General features: G+C 30.9%; 1 protein-coding gene across 3 annotated transcripts; it reads right to left on the minus strand.

Moving 5' to 3' along the window:
- Positions 1 to 10839: 10839 nt before the first annotated feature.
- On the minus strand, positions 10840 to 19738 carry LOC145188896 (hydroxymethylglutaryl-CoA lyase, mitochondrial-like). Of its 3 annotated transcripts, XM_090087009.1 has the most exons (10): positions 19222 to 19738; positions 17603 to 17680; positions 17149 to 17256; positions 16963 to 17058; positions 16615 to 16763; positions 14368 to 14431; positions 14164 to 14236; positions 13495 to 13610; positions 13274 to 13399; positions 10840 to 11037 (listed from the first exon to the last, which is right to left on the minus strand). In XM_090087009.1, exons 1-10 carry the CDS (start codon positions 19279 to 19281, stop codon positions 10960 to 10962), a joined length of 948 nt encoding a protein of 315 aa, XP_089943135.1. In that variant the 5' UTR covers positions 19282 to 19738; the 3' UTR covers positions 10840 to 10959. The 3 variants fall into 3 exon arrangements, 1 of the variants encoding a protein (XP_089943135.1); XR_016452402.1 differs by lacking the exons at positions 10840 to 11037; positions 13274 to 13399 and having other exon boundaries at positions 16629 to 16763; positions 19222 to 19455; XR_016452400.1 differs by lacking the exons at positions 10840 to 11037; positions 13274 to 13399 and having other exon boundaries at positions 16623 to 16763; positions 19222 to 19455.
- Positions 19739 to 19894: the final 156 nt, after the last annotated feature.

A 19894-nucleotide genomic window follows, 5' to 3' on the forward strand; every position in this document is an offset into this window, starting at 1 on the left:
AAAAAATAAAAAGATGACTTTTAGGAACCAGACTCTATTAGGGGTCGAGTAAGGTTTGCTACAATCACCTTATTGCCTTAAAATTAAAATTTTTGGTTTTTATGGTCAGATAATTTATATCTTATATAAAAAAAAAATCATGTTAAACGTTTGTTCTTATTTAATATTGCACTTTTTACAAACTACTCTCTTACAAATAGAAAGCTACTTTAAAAGTGCTTCTTGTTGTAAGCAACAAGTGTTGCGACATTTGAATTAATTATTTGTCTCTTTATAAACAGAATACTTTTTCTTTCAACTTTATATACAAATACATCGTGGTCTCAAACTAGTACATTGATAACATGCAACACAAAACAAACGTCTGTACATACGATGCAATAACACCATTTACTTCCAAGTGACAAATGTCATCAACTGGAACGTGATATCTGACACGGAACCATAATTCACCAAATGATAAGAATATAACAACTGCGTTTTTTTAGCACTTCATAAAGTTTGGATTGTACTCTCCAACTTTTCTTCGCTAAAACTAGTTAAAATCCTGATAAATGGATTTAAGAGCTTTATTCGGTTTAAAGCTGTCTATGGTTTAAAGTATTTTGTTGCAAGCGTTGTCTTCCAAACAATACTGCCCTTGTCAGGATGCTCTCCAGATTTTAGATAACTTGTGTTCAATCCTTATTAAAATTTTGACACCTAACTGTTTATGTAGACCAAAAATATTTACAAGTTTTAGTATTTTTTTGCTGTTGTTCCCTGTTAACAAAAGGGGGAGGTGTAGATGAACTACATTTGTGTACTTTTTTTGCTTTTTTTAATTTTGCACTATCGGCCATCCATTGGTCGTACAATCTGCACAAGATTTAAAAATTTAATGGTCAGCTTTTTAAAAGTTAGGACTTGAGGTCATGCAAAATGAACAAGCGTGCTTTAATTTGTTTTCTAACCATTTGAAGTAAAGATATTCAGATACTGTGTAATCTAAGGAAGAAATGGCCAATATAATAGTTTTGTGGACAGTCTTTGAGATTTTTTCATGCATATCTTTCACACTTGCTCAATTTCTCTGGGATTGATGGTGATAACTCTGCTTGTAGAATGATTAACAAAGTAAGGAAAGCCTATCCTCCATTTTGTAGAATGGAGGATAGGGTTTCCTTACTTTGTTAATACTTTCATAAAAAATTAGAAATGAATAACTGTAATTTTTATTGAATAACTTGTTATTTTTTTTAAATAATCAGATTGTAATCTGATTATTTAAAAAAAAGTTATAAGTAATAGATTACTTCTTTTTTCATTTACTTTTAATAGAAATGGGAATTTATCCCCGTTAAACAATTTTCCAATTAGCTCGTTGTTCTCAATCAGTTTAATATTGAAATCAGATTTCACACTTTTCTATCTTCCCTCATTTCACAGAAATTGTGCAACTTCAATCATATTTTGATTACTTAAAAATCATAATGAAATTATCAAAAAAAAATTAACTTTAAACCCATTAGAAAATTTTTTTTCCAATAAATAACACTTCCTTACAGGTTTTGCAGTTCTAATTTAAGTTTGTTCAAATTATGAAAAAAAAGAGAGGTCTCTTAACCTCAGTCTGTCCGAAAGAGACGAGTTGCTTTAGACTAAGGGTTTTCAAAGCTAAGGTGTTCTCTTATTCCTTTGTGTTCAAATCTTTGATTGAATTGGAAAGAACTTTTCCTTGCGTTGAAGGAGATGTTAATTTTACAAGTTTTTTTGTCGTTTTAACTTAAAAAACTAAAGTATAAAATCAACATGTTCTTTTGCTTGATTTGGCATTTTTAAATGAATGCTTCAAATAAAACTTCTAACATGCATTCGTAATAAGCATCTGCGTCTCGTTATTTTTTTTATTCGAGACGAGACGAGACGATGATATCCGGGACACAATTTTTAAAAACCGAAAGAAAAGTTATTGTCCCGGTTTATAACTTCATTCCGGGACAGTTTATTCGTCAATTTTTTCCGGGACATTTCTTGTCTCGTTATGCTTGTTCCGGTTCATTTCAGACAAAACGATTCCGAGACGCAGACCCTTAATTCGTAATGCTGGCGTGATATATCGGCCGGCTTTAATTATTAACAATAAACAACGGACGTTGTTAATAATAAAATTTTCTTTGCTTTTATCTTAATAAAAAGTTAAAAATATATCATGAAAATTACATATTTTCAATACTTTCTTTTCCTTTTCTGTCAAATAACTTTAATGTTAAACAAACTTTTTAATCTGATTGTTTCAGAAATATAAAGCCAGTTATTTTCATATTGTATATGTACATAATGTGTAATTAAACAGCATTATACAGTTTACATTACGTACATATACAAGGTGATGAAAAAAAAAATTGGCTTTATACTTATCAATTCATCAAGTTGCAACAAAGTAAGCTGAATCTCAAGCCTCAAATGATTCAATTACCGATGATAATAAGTTCGTGCGGCTTCAACAATGATATATTAAAAATAACTAGATGTCTAACTTCCGCGTATTTTTTTGAAGCAAAAATCGGCCATTATGGGGGGCAAATTTAACAAATCATAAGCTTCGTATTTGTTTTGTTTTGATAAATGGCGTAAAGATTTTGCCCCCCATAATAGCCGATTTTTGCTTCACTTTTTCTTATGCTGATTTACGGCAGTTAGACATCTAGTTATTCTTAACATATCATTGGGCTTCAATGCCGCCAACTCCTTCGTTGAGCCACAGGTCAGCGGTAGGAGCTGACCATTCTCTTTACAGACAAGGAGCTGTATTTACCGTGAAACAAGCTTCCGTATTCCCTGAATCTTATTCAAAAAGACTTAAGCATCTTGTCTATTTTTTTTGTCCATAATATCACTGCTTAATATCGCGACAACATATTCTTAAGTTGTTCTCTATTGACTAAAGACTAACTTTTCTTCTTTTTTTACTTCATCCCAAACAATTATCATTTCGACCATTTATCTGGTGTTAATGTATTAGTAGGTAATATATTAAACCGTCATAGGTATAATCGATTGTCCTATTATATTTAGATGCATGCATGTATTCATAAAATATTGAATAGTTCTTTTCAAGTAAAGTTTAGAATGATCAAGAAATTGATTTTTTGTAGTTGATTAGCAAAACTTGTTTAATAAGCTTAAGGGGTGATCTCTTGACTTGAGACATGTCTGGTTTTACGAGTATTCTTTTACACCACTAAATAGCATAAAAGCTTTCGGCGAAGAGATTACTAAAGTGAACAATACCAGGCAAAAAAGTTGTTAAAAATTTTTAAGTAATTTTTTTTTCTACGATGTTATAGGGTATGACTACGATGTTATAGGGTATGACTACGATGTTATAGGGTATGATTTTGTCATATCTGAAAAAGAAGAAAAATTTATACGAATAAAATTTTTTGCTGTAAAACAATGTGACCAGTGCACCATTTTTGCAATAAAATATGATTTTTTAATTATAGGCAGGTGGAGTCACAGAACCTATGCCACGACCATTGAACAAGATTAAAGTAGATTTAATTGAAAGCACTTACTTTGGAAAGTATGTTAGGGACATTGAGTCAAAGGAAATACTCAAAGTAAACAATTGATAAACATGGTCAAAATACAACCCCAATATACAAACTTTTAGGAGGGAAAATTACACTGTACAAAATAAGAAAATTATCATTAGAAGAAAGAAATATTAACGAAAAAAATATGCGCGATTACAGGTTTTTCCATGTGCAGTTATGGGAGTTCAACAAGCCCTACATCTTTTTAAAGAAAACAATTTGAAAGTTTAAGATCGATAAGCAGTCAGTTTTAACTTTTTAAATTGAAGCCTCCACGAGAAACCAAGATGAAGTTAATAACTTGCTAAAGAGTTTTTACATGGAAAATAAGAGACCTACAGACCACAAAGATCATTTAGGTAACCCGTTATCTTAGAAAAATATTTATGAAAAACTTATTAATGGACTCTAAAATTTTGCATTTTTACAGCACCAAAAACTACATCAAAATATTCCAGAAACATACAAACCTGACCTGCAGACTTTTAGGAATAAGAATAATAGTAAAAAACAATGATATGTTACATTTATTGCTGCTGAAGATACAGATAAGTAAGCCCTTTAATCCTGTAAATATTATTAAAAATTCATGCTTACTTGTAGTTTTTGACCCAACTTTTACCCAAACTTCATAATTATTGCAAACTTGCAAAACCACAGGTTATTTTACGAAAAACCTTTATTTGTTTTGAAATGTGCGGCCGTAGCAGGATCTTTTTTAATCGTCAAAATGTCTAACAAAGCAAAAGATCACGAAGATTGCCGGAAAACCATTTGTTTTATGTGCATGAAGAAGGCTACTAGAGAGCTGACTCAGTTTCAAGCGGACAGAGTGAAAAAAATCTTTGAAGAAAATCTCAATTTCCTTGACCCTAGAGTGCCCAGAGGCATTGGTTCAGCATGCCGGATTACACTTTTGAGAAAAGATGTTGAGCATCCCTCCCTTTTCAATTTCAAGTCTATCAATGTGAGAATGGCAACCAGAGACCAAGAATGTCACTGCATAATATGCCAGATAGGTCACTCAAAGCTGAATGAAAGAAGTCCATTAGAATCAAAGGAAATGAAGGATTGTCAGCCACAAAAACGTTGCCTGAGCCTTATTGGTAAAGGTTTGACACACAACTGTAATCAGTTTCAGTACCGACAAAATTTGAAACAACTTGCATCTAAAGACCCAAAAGCAGCAGAGCAAATTGCCTCACAAGTGATCACAACCAAAGATGCAATTCCTGGTGGATCAGTCAAAATCTCTCAACCTCAAGGAGGTCACAACTTCGTGTAAGATCAGGTAACATAATGAAGATCTGATTTGCAAATTGAAAATACTTTGATATTGTGCTCAATCATTATTTTTCTTTTCTAAATGGTAGTAAAATATTTTTTATGTTTAAGGACCATCCAGTGCAAAGGGATTATTCCATGAGCCCAGCATGACAACAGAAGATCTTGTTCAAGTTCAGCTTAATACTGGGCTATCAAACAATGGAATGGAAAAGCTTGCCTCAACCATTAACCAAGTTGCTAAATCAAGGATTGTTGAACCCAACTTTCGAGCAAGGTTTCAGCTAAAGTCAAAGCTTTTGTCCAACTTTTTCACTCAGACAACAATTTCATCACAACCAGAAAATAGTACTGAACAGACAGAGAACCTTGTTGTTCATTGCAAAAGCTTGGAAGAGCTAATTGATGAGGTTCTCTTGTCAAGAAAAGTTTTCTCTGATCATTTGATCAAGGTTGGGATTGATGGAGGTGGTGGATTTTTGAAGGTTTGCCTTGGAATCATTGAAATGGGCCAGAGAGAGGATGTCAGCTCCCCACCTTCAAAGCAACTCTTGACTCAGAGAATAGCCAAAGATAGTGGTGTCAAACTACAGTTGATTGTTGCTTTTGCTGAAGAATTACCTGAAAACTGAATGTCAAGTAATCTGGTCACTGATTCAAGAAAATTCATCAAAGTTTATTATTTCATGTGATTTGAAGTTGGCTAACATCATGTGTGGGCTGCAAAACCATGCAAGCTCACATCCTTGCAAATGGTGTGATGTGGATTCAAAATGCCTTTCAAGTTGTGGCTCACTTAGGACACTTAGATCATTGATGAACTGCTACCAAGCATTTAAACGATCTGGAGGTGATGTCAGAGTGGCAAAATCTTTTGGCAATGTGATTCATGAGCTAATAATCACTGGTGCTTCTGACTCATTGATTTTAGAGCTGATACCTCCAATGGAGCTCCATCTTCTGCTTGGTGTGGTAAATCACCTGTACAAATCTTTAAAGTATATATGGCCCAAAGCCAGCCAATGGCCTGCTGCTCTTCATATTGATGAAGAACCTTTCCATGGAGGATACTTTGCAGGCAATCAATGCTACAAACTCCTCAACAATCTGGACTTGCTTCAGCATCTTGCAGAGAAAGATTCTGCCTTCCAGGCTTTTGGTTTTGTGGAAACCATGAGAAAATTCCAAGTGGTTGTATCTTCTTGCTTTGGCACAAAACTTGGATCAGATTACTCAGAAAGCATCAACCAGTTCAAAGCCTCTTTCTTGGCACTGCCAATGTGTAGTGTTACTCTAAAGGTGCATGCTGTGTTTTTTCACATCAAACAATTTGTCGAAATAAAGAGAGCACCTCTTGGCATTTTCGGTAAACAAGCAACAGAAGAAATTCATCACCAATTTAGTGCCCATTGGCAGAGGTACAAGCGATCTCCTGGTTATCCTGACTATGGTCGGAAGCTTTTGGTCTGCATTAATGACTACAACAGTAAGCACTTGTGAAGAGAACTCGAGAATATGAGAACTAAAGATTTTCAGAATAACAAGAACATGATCTAATTCGAAATTTTAAGATTATTTATTTCAGTGTAAAAATATTCTGTATTATCAGCCTTAAGTAACAACAGAATATGTTGCATTATATTTTAACTGCTTTTTACAGAAATGGAATTGTTTTGAATGCTGTAAAAATGCAAAACTTTGAAAAGCTGTCATTTCATCACTATGTGCTAAAGGTAATAAAATTTGAAATTGATTTTCTCTTGTGGACAAAATAGATGGATTTCAATTCTTACATTTTTGGAGTCTGGATGCACAGGGCTTTCAGCCAATATAACTCAGTTTCTTGGCACAGCTCAAAGTATTATCTTATGATTTTGTGGAGCAGTGTTTACCGTTCTCAGTATATTACACAATATATCTCAATAAACATTCTATTAGTATGTAATGGTTAGCACTCTTTTATTCATTACCTTTAAAAAATACTAATGATACTCTCTCACTCTTCTTGTAGTGTTCAATACTGTTTTTGTCTATTACTCCTCTTTTTTTCTTCTTCTTTTTTTTTTTACAAATATCTTTTCTTCTTTATTTAAAACGGCCAAAACTTCTGTTTATTCTTCTTTAATCAAAATTTCTTCTGACTTCTATTTAATTCTTTACTTCTTCTGATAATCAAAACGTTCTTCTTCTTTTTCTCTTTTGTTCACTTATAAAACTTTTTGTGTATCAAAATATTTTCAAACACAAAAATTCTCTCTCTTTAAAATTCTTCTTAAAAACTTTCATAAAAAACTTCTCTTTAAAACTCCGTCTTCCTCTTTTTCTGTCCTTCTTTGAGTGTTTACATCTTTTCCCAGTTATTTTCAACTTTTCTTCTTTCAGCTTTACAATTTATTTATATGAAGGGTCGTCTTGTGAACGTCTTTTCCAATCATTGTCAATTTAATTCTCCCTTCTCACAATAAAATACGAGACTAAAAATACTGTTATTGGTTTACCAAGGCTTGGCAGGTCCAAAAAGTCTAAGACTGAGTAGACTCAGCATCAAGGTTTTCAGGGGCCAAATTTGGTCTTGTATTACGAAGTTACTTCAGATCAAACTCTAACTCTTCTACAGCATTGTTGTCCCCGCCATTATTCATCATCTCTTCAAATGGGTCATCATGGTTATCCATTGCACCTTGCCAAGCTTCCACTGAGATTCCTGTCTTGCGAAAACAGTTAATGACTGTTTTCTCAATCACATCATTCCAAGCCGTTTTAAGCATTATCATAGCTTCAAGTATTGATGTTCAGGGCAGTTGAACGTCAATACTTGAAGTTCTCTTTTATACTTGAAGTTACACTTTTGATTAGTTCTTAATATCTTTACTCTTTTCATTAGCTCTTATCATCTTCCGAATTACTAGGGAACGGTATTTAGCTTTTAATGACCTGAGAAAAAAACTTTTTTATAAATGTATTATATTTTCTCATAAAAGAATAAAGGAGAAAATTGTATATTGAGTTATATATTTCAATAATAGTATTGATATTCATACCCTAATAACAATATTTCAAACCTGACTTCTATGCATTAATGTATGTATATGCAATAGGTGTTCATTATTGAATAATGAATATTTTCAATAGTAAAATCATATATTCGATAGTGATTCGGCCATGATTAAACAAACATTGAAATCAAAAATAATTAATTAAACATACCTGATAACCCCCTAATCCATGGGTTGTGCACAGGAAGTAGTATTTGATGGTAAAAGTTGTAAATGAATAGCTTTTAGTCCTGAAACCTCTGAGTGAAATGGGCATTTATCGACTAACATAATGTGAGGAGGGAGAACAAAATAAAAACGACGATCGATAAAAATATACACAAGATGATTCACCAACTCTTCACTTAAATAAGTGATAAAGCGTTAGAAGATGACTCGTCCACTCTTCAGATTAATAAATGATAAAGCAAAAAGAATTAAGTTAAAAACAACAACTGAGAAAAGACGTAAACGCGAAGACTCGTAAGCGACAATTAGAAAAGTCAAAAACAACGATCAGAAAAGACTTATACACGATGATTCACCGATCTATCACGTAAGTAGACGATAAAACGGAAAATAGAAAAATTAAAAACAACTGAGAAAAGACGTAAACACGAAGACTCATCAACCTGCCATATAAGTAAATGAAAAGATATCGTAACAGGAAAACAAGCAAAAACTATAAAAGCTCAAAAAAAGAAAGAATCGGACAGTTGTTGTTCGGAGAAGAATTGGAGAAGTTAAGAGTTAGAAGGGTTAGTTGAGAGAATTAGAGATAAAGAGATCGTCTCTTTTGAAGAAGAGATTTAAAAGAGAATTTTAAGAGAAAGAATTTTTAAGAGATTTAAAAGAAGATTTTTATGAGAAAAGAGTTTTAAGAGAATTAAAGAGGATTTTAAAGAAGAGAAAGAATTTTGTGATAAGAAGAGTATTTTGAGGAATATGTAGTTTAATAAGCAGTTGAATAAATTAAGAAAAGAAGATTTTAATATTGATTGTTGGAGAATAACCAGAAGATTTAATTAAAGAAGAGATATTTGTAATAAAAGAAGATATAAAAGAAAGAGGAGTAATTAAAATAAACAGTATTGAACACTGCAAGAAGAGTAAGAGAATATTATTTGTATTATATAAAAGTTATAAGAGTAAGAGTGCTACCATTACACATTAATAGAACATTTGTTGAGTTTTATTATATTATAGAATATACTGAGGACGGTGATTATAAGTTTAGCCCTTTTAGATTAAACCTTGCCCATTCCTAATTAAACTATCCCTAAACCTCGCCCTTACCTAACCAAGTACTCTCCAGACCACTAACCTTGTTCCCAACCTCCATATACCTAATCCAAACAAACCTTAACCCAAACCTTCCCCTTCCCCTTTCCTTCGTTAGCTAAACTAAACGTTAAACAAACATTAAAATTAAATTTAATAGTTAACTGAAACATAAAAAACGCCACCCTCACAATAACAACCTTTCTTCCTTGCATTTTGAACTTACGATCGAGTTCACGCAACCATTCCTCAAAAAGTGTTCCATCCACCTATGTTTTTTTTGTGATCGATATCTACAAGAAAGGTTACGCACGCGTTTGGTTTACGAAGCATCGTAGGTAGGCAGATTTTCCATCATAAATATTGAATTTTTTTTACAGAGAGCGTTTGACACAGCTATCCCGGTTAATCGAACTTTACTGTGTTTTCCCCCTGAACATCATTCACCTCGGAAATGAAAAAGATTTTGATTGTAGTGCTTCGTAGAAGAGATATTTTCAATTCGTCTGAATTGAAAATATCATTTAGTTTGTATTTAGTTTATATTGTTGGTAGGGTTGTTTCTTCCCAAGGTGCAGTCATATCATTTGTAACTTTTCCCGACTCTCCAGAGACCTCCTTGAAAATTATGCAATGTCTAGAAAAGAGATGATAAATCCTATAGTCTATCCGACATTGCACAACCATCTGTTCGATGCTTTAAAGTTTTTGTAATTGAATGCAATCACCAATTCTTGAGCTCCAACAGAATAGGATTATTGATTGGAACTTTACTTAAATAAGGTAACACATTAACAAGGCTTGATTCAACTTTCTGTACGTTCCTGTTTTGGGACGTTGGCCTTTTAATAACGAGTTTTCAAAAACATCAAAGATCATTTTTTTTATTTTTCTTCCATGTAGTTAGGGTACTACCAAAAATGCTAAATGGTTTGCCACATCTTTATTCTGTCTACCCTTAACCAGTTTTTTAACGCGTTGTACTTTACTTTCATAGTAACGTCATTTTGCTTTCTTTTAGCGGCCATTTTGTTTGTGTCTGCCACGAGCAAGTTAATTCAAAGAAGGTTTAAAACATTAAAAAACTCAAATGTATCGATGCATTCTAATCTTAGCATTCGAATTAGCTATAGTAGAATGACGAAAAATAAAAAGAACTCCAACGTTGAAAGCAATTCGAATTGCACGATGAAAAATACGTCCATGGGACCCAAGAACCTGTTCGACTTACACGATTTTTCGATTTACGTGAGTTCGAATTAAAGGAATTTTCTTGTTAGTATTTACTAGTAAATCCTTACAGGACAGTAGAATTTGTTCGAAGTAAATGATCATTCCAATTATAGGAGTTCAAATATACGTGCAAACTTTACTTTGAATTCCGAATTTAGAATACAACATAGAAACATTTAGTTTTTAATCTTACATTGAGTTTTCTTTCAAAAACTCAATGTAAGATTAAAAACTAAATGTTTCTATGATCTTTTTCAATTGTTCTATAAAATTGGAAAAAGAATACAGAATAGGGATACAGAATTTAAGTTGAAGTTCAAGAGGGTTATCGAGGTACTCATTCAAGAACTTCAAACCGAGGCTCATGAACAAGAAGTCATCATCAAATAAATACTATAAATATCTTAGAATAAATAATAATAATAATAATAACAACAACAACAACAACAACAACAACAATAACAACAACAATTAACAGTAATAAAAGTTCATAAAAAAGAAAATATGAAGCAGATAAGAAGAACTTGACTACACGCGTGAAATTCTTATTGATGAACACGAGATCTTAATAAAATCGTTTTAATCCATTTTCCAATACCAGTCACCAGTGTAGCGTCAACCCCCTGAAAAAACAGAGGAAAAAAAAAAGAAGCATATGACTCGATTAACAATAAAATAGGTCAAAAGTAAAAAGATTTCATCAAATATTTGTAACAAAACAGCATAGGAAAAAAAATTTAGGCCGTTGCTACTTGAAGCGCAATGCGCTCTATGCAGCCATATTCTACTTGGAGCGCAACACTTTGTACGTATGCGCTTAATCTTGTTGATGTTTTGAACAATTTTGATGTGATTTGCTTTTATTTTGCGATAATTTTTTTGTTCAAAATAATGTTGCTAAAAGTTCATGATACTTTCTTATCTTGGGATGAATTTTTTCGAGCGATTGAAATACACTGTAATGGAACATTCCAACCCATGGTTAAACATGGTTGCAAGCTAACGGTAACAGCTAATGCTAAGACCAAGCTCGACCAAAGACCTTATCCTGAAATGTTTAAATACGTGTACTATATATTAATTTGCACACATGGCGGATTCAATTCAAGCAAAGGCATTTTATTATAATATTTAAGATTAGTACTGACAAACCATTATGGTATGCCAGCATTGATCTAAAATATTTATGTACAAGACTTTGGCATTTCAAACAGATTTTGCAATCTACGTAAATGTAAGCAAATATCATTCATTAGTTTACTTAAAAAAATTTTTATCTTGTTCATATTAAAAAAATAGGATGTATATTCTCTTATTTTTTACAAATATATATGTGTGTGTCAATTTTATTTTAAGGCTATCAATTCGATCTAAATATAACATTATCTTTGATCGAAATATAATAAATATTATGCATTTTAAATTCAAGCATGTGCAATTAAAAAATACTGTAAAGTGACCAAATATAGTTGGTAAAAAAAGAGTAAATTGCAAATTCTATTTTGGTGCTTACTGTTGTTGGTTTTGAATGTAGGATTATTTGCAATGAAATAATTTTAAAGTTTGATTAAAAGGATTTTTTATTTTGTTATTTTGTTATAGACTAGTATAATTATAGCTCTTTTGAGCCAACATAGTTGATATGGTTATTCTTTACATAACCTTGATACTGTAATTCCAATAATGCTAATTTCAAAACTAAATAATGATAATGATATGTTCAGATCAAATGCCTTTTTTAAGGAGATATGTTTAAATGGAAAAAGGACAGAGTTTATGATGTCAAAGTTATGAGAACAAGACTTATCGATGTCATAATTTTAGCAATCTACATCAAAATATTAAATTATTAGTTTTGTTGCAATTTATACCAATAAAATATTTACTATAGTTAATTATTTATAATTATAATTATTACTTTTTATTTACATTATTGTAAGAAGCTTTAATAAAATATACTAAAAATGTATTATTGCTATTATTATTACTACTAATAACTGTACTAAATTTAATATTTTCTAAAATTGTGTCATTGATAATCAAAATTGGTTGAAAGAAAAAACAAGATGAGCCATGTGGTTCATTATCTTGTTTTTTCTTTGGAAAATCATATTGTTATTATTTTAAAAAATAGTGAATTTATGTTTATTTCAAAACAAAAAATAAATACTTTATATACTTTATAATATAAAAAAATATTATTAATACACAAGTTTTTCTCCTATATATAAAAACAAGAACACATAAAATTACATGTAGATATCTATGATGTCTGCATGTAATCTAAAGACAACTATAAACTAAAAAGATTACCTTAGTTTACTTATGCATATGAACTAGAATGTTTTTCTCAAATGAATTCATGATTATTTTAGATAAATGCTGGCAAGCCATAATAAATTGCTTAGAACTAATCTAAAACATTTCATTCAAATAAACACTGCATTGAACTGATGAAATTAATGACTCTCCAAATAAATGTTATCGTTGTATTTTGATGGCTATAGGATGTTCTAATCCAAAACATTTACTTTATAAACTGCACAAAATGTTTCTTTAGTAAATAATTTTTGATTTCGATTTAACCGCCTATCCAACCAGCTTTATTGTGAAAAATAAATTGCACTGTTTTAATAATAATTGCGCATGCGTGTACAATATTGCGCTCTGAGTAGCTTATGGCTATGTAGAGCGCATTGCGCTCTACGAAGACACTTTGAAAAATTTAACTTCAACGAGATTTTTAAAACTCAATTTCAATTTTCAAATTTAAAAAAAATCAAAATTTTAAAAAAATATAACTTATTATAGAATTTAACGGAATATTAACACACTAAACCAATAAGCAAAGAAACTTACAGTTTTCATTCCGTTATGGTGCAACATTTCAAGAACATCTTCAGTAGCTACATTACCTGAAGCCCCTTTTGCGTAAGGGCATCCACCAAGACCAGCTACAGAACTATCGACCACTCTGACGCCAAGCTGCAAAAACCATGTTTTATATTAAAAAAAAAAAAAAAAACGAAACATAAAGAAATGAAATATAGATAACTGGTAATGAAGATAATGTCAATTACATCAATTGCAGCTTCGATATTAGGTATAGCTCTTCCATATGTATCGTGACAATGTATGGCGAGTTTGCTAATATGTATGTTTTCTTTCACACAGGTAAGCATAAGAGATATTGACTCTAGAGTTTAAAAAAATAAAATAAAATAAAACAAAGCAGGTTAATTGATATATATTTACCACCACGCTATGAAAAAATCTACACACTTAAATCAAAATCCCATGTGTATCAATTTAAAAAAAAAATGTCAAAGTATTTTTAGCGTTTAATGAATTTTTATAATAAATAAATCCTAAATCGAGCGTTATATATCACAATAGCGAACATTAAAAATCGTCGTTATACATGTTTCCAAAGACGTTTCTGTCCTATTTACTGAGTTCATGCATACAAGGTTTAGATTTAAGTGGTTAAAACACAAACGTTTTAGAATAGTTACCATATTCAATAGTAAATTGGTTTACAATTAAAATGTACTCCCACATTATATCGACACAACTTTAAAACTTTCATTAGATTGTTTTTTAAAACTTCGTTTATTAGATTTTTTTATGCTAAAAATGTCAAATTATTTCATCTCAATCACCTCATATGCTAAAAACAATCCTTCGTTTCAATAACTTTCTTTTAATAATTTAACACAGCGCCGAGAAAAATCAACGCTTTCCTTTACCTGGGGAACCAACACCAATCGTATCTCCGAGCGATATCTCATAGCATCCTAAATCTATCAAACGCTGAGCAACCTGTAGGATTAAAAAAAAAAGGTGATATCAAGTTTTTTGTATTTAAAATCTACGTAACAGTAACTCTGTCCAAAGATATAAAATAAAAGAATTGCAGTGGATTTTTATTGGAAAAAGATAAAAAGTCTTACTCTTAAAACGGCTTCAGGTTGAACATTTCCTTCATAAGGACATCCGGCTACACACGAAACATATCTAGAGAAAAAAATCTCTAAAATACAAATGGAACCATATCAGCTAACGAATCTTGTATTTAATAACCTTTTAATATTGCTAAATATGTTTTATAATACTTCCGTCAGTTATTACTGCTCAAGTAATAACCGACTTAAATTGTATATGAATCCTCCATGTTAAATATAAATTTAATAATTTGTATATGAATCCTCCATGTTAAATATAAATTTAATAATTTATTTCTTACTAGATTCGTAAACTTAGCAACGTCTAATAATTCAAAATTTAAATACTAACTTCTGATTTCCTGAAATATGACTAAACGAAATGTGTATGTCAATTCGAGTTTAAAAAGTTTGGTTACATAGAGGGGGAAAAACAAGAAGACAAAGACTGTGAGGACATAAAAAAACAACAACATGCTTTATAGAGAATATGATCAAATTTAACAGCTATAGTTATAAGTAATTAACTTTTAACATTTTTTAACTTTTATTAAAATTTAAAACTTTTCATTAAAATTTTTTTTTTTTTATACTACATGGTCTGAAATCTGCATATTGTTTTCTACAATACTCGCTTATGTTTAGCAGCGTCATGTGCTGGAGGTTTATTAGAGCTGAGGGGTTAAATGTTCTAGTAAAAAGGTAATGCTCCATCAACTAAGCAACATAAGAGGTGCTATAAGAATTATATGCTACACATAAGCTTTCCCTCAGGACCTGGGTGGGAAGACTACTTCCAATATTGGATTAGAACTTTGGGAAAACTATTGAACTGTGCCACATTATTTTCAATTGATCAAAAGTTTCCAAAGATTCCACTGTCTTAATTAACTTTAATGTCAAAGCACATTGGACAACCATGTATCTGGTAGTCTCAAATGCTTTGGTATACGTTTAACCATATCTACTGTGAGTGAAATGTTAAACGCATTTATTTTTTTCAGGCGGCAGAAAATGTGATATTTATACTACTTTTCCGCGTAAAACATTTTCGGTGTCAATGTTTACAATCATAGAATCATACTAACTAAAACAACAAAAATATCGTGAGAGCTATCGTGGCTCGCACGATATTTTTGTTGTTTTGCTTGGTCTAAAAAATGCGGCATTGAAAAAGGCAATATCTTTCGGACCATGCGACCATTTTGAGTTACTCATAATTTTGCGTGTCGCATTGTGAAGTCGTTCAAGGATACTAGTGGAATAATCGACCGTCCGAAATTCGGCCGCATGCGCGTTTTAAGAACAGGCCGAACCGTTATAAAAACTAACCAACTGTTGTTAGAATCGACTGAAAACCCCTGGGAAGTAAAAAAATATTTGTGTGAGATGAGCATCGCAAAGCATCCAACTCTCGCATTCTTAAACTTCATTTGGGGCTCCGAGTGTACAAATGAAACATCTACTTAATTATGATACCATTAAAGTAACAACCAAAGCGAAAATCGAAAACGTTACGTCGCCGGTACGCAAAAAATGCACGCAGACGAATTCTGTTTACTGACAAGAACATTTTCACAACATTGAAAATTCTCCGTGGACCTTTGCCTTCAGCCCATAAGAGAAATTGAGTGGGTCAAAAATGTTCTGAAGTCTGTCTCTGCGGATCAGTGACCATCGTGTAGCCTTTAACTAAATCTATTGGACTAAAAATTGTGGTCCGTGTGAGAAGGTAAGGCTTGCTTTACTCGACACCCAAATATCTCTAAGGAACGCTCTCTTGTGAACAATTTCCCCGTACATGAGATCCATGCTCCAATCGACGACTGGTCGGACAGATTTCGCTTGTGTTGGAAAAAAAAGGTAGCTATTACGAATAAGTTGTAGCTATTGAATGACTTAAAAAAATTAAAAAAGAAATTTAAAAAAATCTTTTATCGTTTTCATTTTATAGGCAAAAAACCGTAAACTAAAACGTTTGAGACTACTAGGTATTATATTGTGTTAGGCATCGAATGTGGGTTGACATTAAGGTTAATTATTCTACAAATGAGAATCCCAGACATGTTTTAGACACTGAGGTTAACGACCAAATTACTAACAACATTTTACAAATATACATTAAGTCAGAGGTATTGTGAAACTGTTCTAATTTGACTACATCAGAAAATGATATTTAAAAAATGGAAATGTTTTCACATTTTTTCACCTTAAATCTTAACATCTGAAAATAGCTCTTAGAATGAATTAAAATACCCCCTAACTTTTACATTTTTTTCCACCGCAGCAAGACAAACCGATTCAAAGCGTTTGAGACTTTCGTCGATTGTACAATTAATGTTCTTCTTGGAAAAGGTTTCTGATGCTGCAGCAAAAATTGCAACTTCTTTAACTCCCACTTCAATCTACATGCAAGTAAAATTTAGGAATATTTATTAATGTTTTTTAAAACCTTCCATTTCATCACTTTATTCAACTTAAATGAAAATAGACACTGTTTCATGTTGTTGCTCAAAGATTTCCCATTAAAAATCCAAACGTATTTTGCATAACAAGCATAAAACATATTTTGCATAACAAGCATAAAACATAAAGAAATCTTACAGCAGAATTAAATCCCAGCAAGTTCGGTACAAGGACAGGATAAGAAACACCTTCTTTACGTTTAATCCCGCTTATTACTTCCTTATGATCGCGCATCTATTTTTACAAAAAATTATTCAGAAAAACTCAAAAGCATTAGGAGTTTAAACTAATATGGGTTTTCAAAATGCAATCTCAAATTAATACCTGAGGGACCCATTTCGGTGATACAAAGCTTGTAGCTTCAATAACAGACAAACCTGTTTCTGAAAGTTTATCGATGAGTTGAATTTTTACATCGGTGTCTATAATTCCCTACAAAAGCATAAAAACTAATTAGAAGTTTTGTTTCTTTAAACATAGGCAAAATATTCTTTCAAACACTTTAGAGAAACTGGAAACATATAAGAAGGATGCAGATTTAGGTTAAAGGTAGTGGAAATAGAAGGAAAGAGACAAACCAGAGGAAAAAAAGTTAAAAAGAAGAACAAAATATTATTTAACAACTTATAGTCGTTATAATAAAAAAAATATGAACTTAATTTTAAAGAGTAAAAGGAGCCTAAAAAAGATTTTTATGGAAAAGAATGATAAAAACCAAAACAATAAGATATGTGATGTCCTAAGCATTGACATTAATTAGAGCAATTGTAAGATTAACCTTTTCATTTTGAAGTCCATCTCGAGGACCAACTTCAACTACTTTTACAAAATTCAATCCATCTGAGTAAAAGCGAGACTAAATTTGATAAAAGAACTTTTTTTAAAAAGAAAAAAAAAAAAACAAAAAAAAAAAAACAAAAAAAAAAAAAAAACAAAAAAAAAACAACTAATTTATATATTATTTCAAGACTTTTTTCATGAGCTTTTATCCAAGATGTGGCCACAGAAAAACGACAAAGAAAGTCAGGACATTATATACTCTTAATTACTATATGTTACAGACCGTTTTTTTTATAACCAAAAAATAGTCTGTAAAATACAGTACTTAAAAATATATACGCTACTTTTATTTGTATTTTTCATTTTAGTTGTATATTAACTTCTTACGTTTTAAAGATTGTTAACAATTTGTAAAACGTAAGAAGTTAATATACAACTAAAATGAAAAATATTTGGCAAAGAACGCACATTGTTTATCAACTTGTAACTCTAATGAGCATTTCTTACTAGATCTAACGCAGCTCTTTATACTTCCTCAAAACAAGTACTAAAAGCAAAAAAATTAGAAGGCGCTCTAGAGGCTTATCCTCCAGTACATTCTCATAGAGTGATACCTTAGATGTACAAATGATCTTTTTCACAATGAACATTGATCATATTACAATCAAAATTTATCACAACTGTTGATATACAGTTGTGATAAATTTTGATACAGTAGATGCATATTTAATTACTTCTATGTTGATTAATCCCCTTTTGTTTAATATTGTCCAATGTATCATGTGGTAAAAATTATCTCTTCTTCACTTGATGGATTTTGTTCATTAAGCTCCACTAACTGTTATTGCTAGTAACAATCTTTTTAGAGATTAAAATTTAATTATTTGTAAATATAAATAAACCTAAAATGAATTGGACAAATAAAACTGATAAACCCAGAGTAAAGTATTGCTGACATTAAAACATCAAAAATATTTCAATTTGGTAACTAAAATTCTCTGGCGTATTTCTAGTAAAAATGAGACTCAATCGTCTTACTGCTTGATTGGTTAGATACTTAAGCAAATTAATTATCATAAGTTAACTGACAAAAACATTTTTGTTATTGGTGTGTTTCTACAAACTTTATATCATTTTTACTATGAGACCATGCCTGAATTAAGGGACCTTTTCGCTATAAAAAAAGAAATTTTCAGGTTTTGATTGATCTATCTAGCAACTGCTGATAAAACTGATACATAGTCATATTTCAAAGTCATATTTCAAAGCTCAAGCTTTCCTTTTCTACTTCTGGTCCATACAGTTGTTAAATATGCCTGCTTTTAATTCTACACAATGATTTTGTATGACACTGAGAAAAGTATTCACATGTTTTTTTAAAAAAACGTAATTTTAGTCATGAGGTTCTTTTCTTTGGCAATATCACATCAAGTATAATACTTTGATAAAACAAAAAAAACATCAACATTAAACTGACATTAAAAACATAGTTATCCTTAAGTTTATATTAAACCTTAGATGATTTTCTTATTTTTGTGAAAAACTTGCTAAAAATTTTCTAAAAAAAAGTTCTGACTTTCCCTGTCACTCTTTCATAATAATGCTTATAAAAATTACCCACAATCTGCATGCTTTTAGTTGCTTTTTAATGACGCGACAATACAAACCAGAACCCATCTAAAGCTTGGTTAAACTTCTGAATATTTCAATGCAGTGATTCCATCAGAAGAAGATAAAAGATATTGTACTTTAAATTATCAAGAATAGATTTAAAGTAAATATATGATAAAAATGCTGTCTATAGTGTACATATATATTACAGAGATTACATAATAACTACATGGTGCAATAGTTATTACAAATAACCACTTAGAAGTTTTTAAAGGGTTTGACAAAATTGAAAAATCAACACTTAGGCAAAAAATCCAAAAGAAAGAAATTTAGCTCTAGCTAACATTAACTTGTCTTTAAAAACCATTATTAAATCAATTAAATACAACTGTCAAAATTAAAATATTCTTATAAAAATACATACATACATACATACATACATACATACATACATACATACATACATACATACATACATACATACATACATACATACATACATACATACATACATACATACATACTTACATACATACATACGTACGTACGTACGTACGTACATACATACATACATACATACATACATACATACATACATACATACATACATACATACATACATACATACATACATACATACATAAGTACATATCTTTATGCATGTATGTGTATATGTATA

This window comes from Hydra viridissima, unplaced genomic scaffold (genome assembly GCF_058129835.1).
Source record: "Hydra viridissima isolate aposymbiotic clone 2 unplaced genomic scaffold, HvirCarnegie_v1 scaffold_5, whole genome shotgun sequence".
NCBI lineage: Eukaryota > Metazoa > Cnidaria > Hydrozoa > Anthoathecata > Hydridae > Hydra > Hydra viridissima.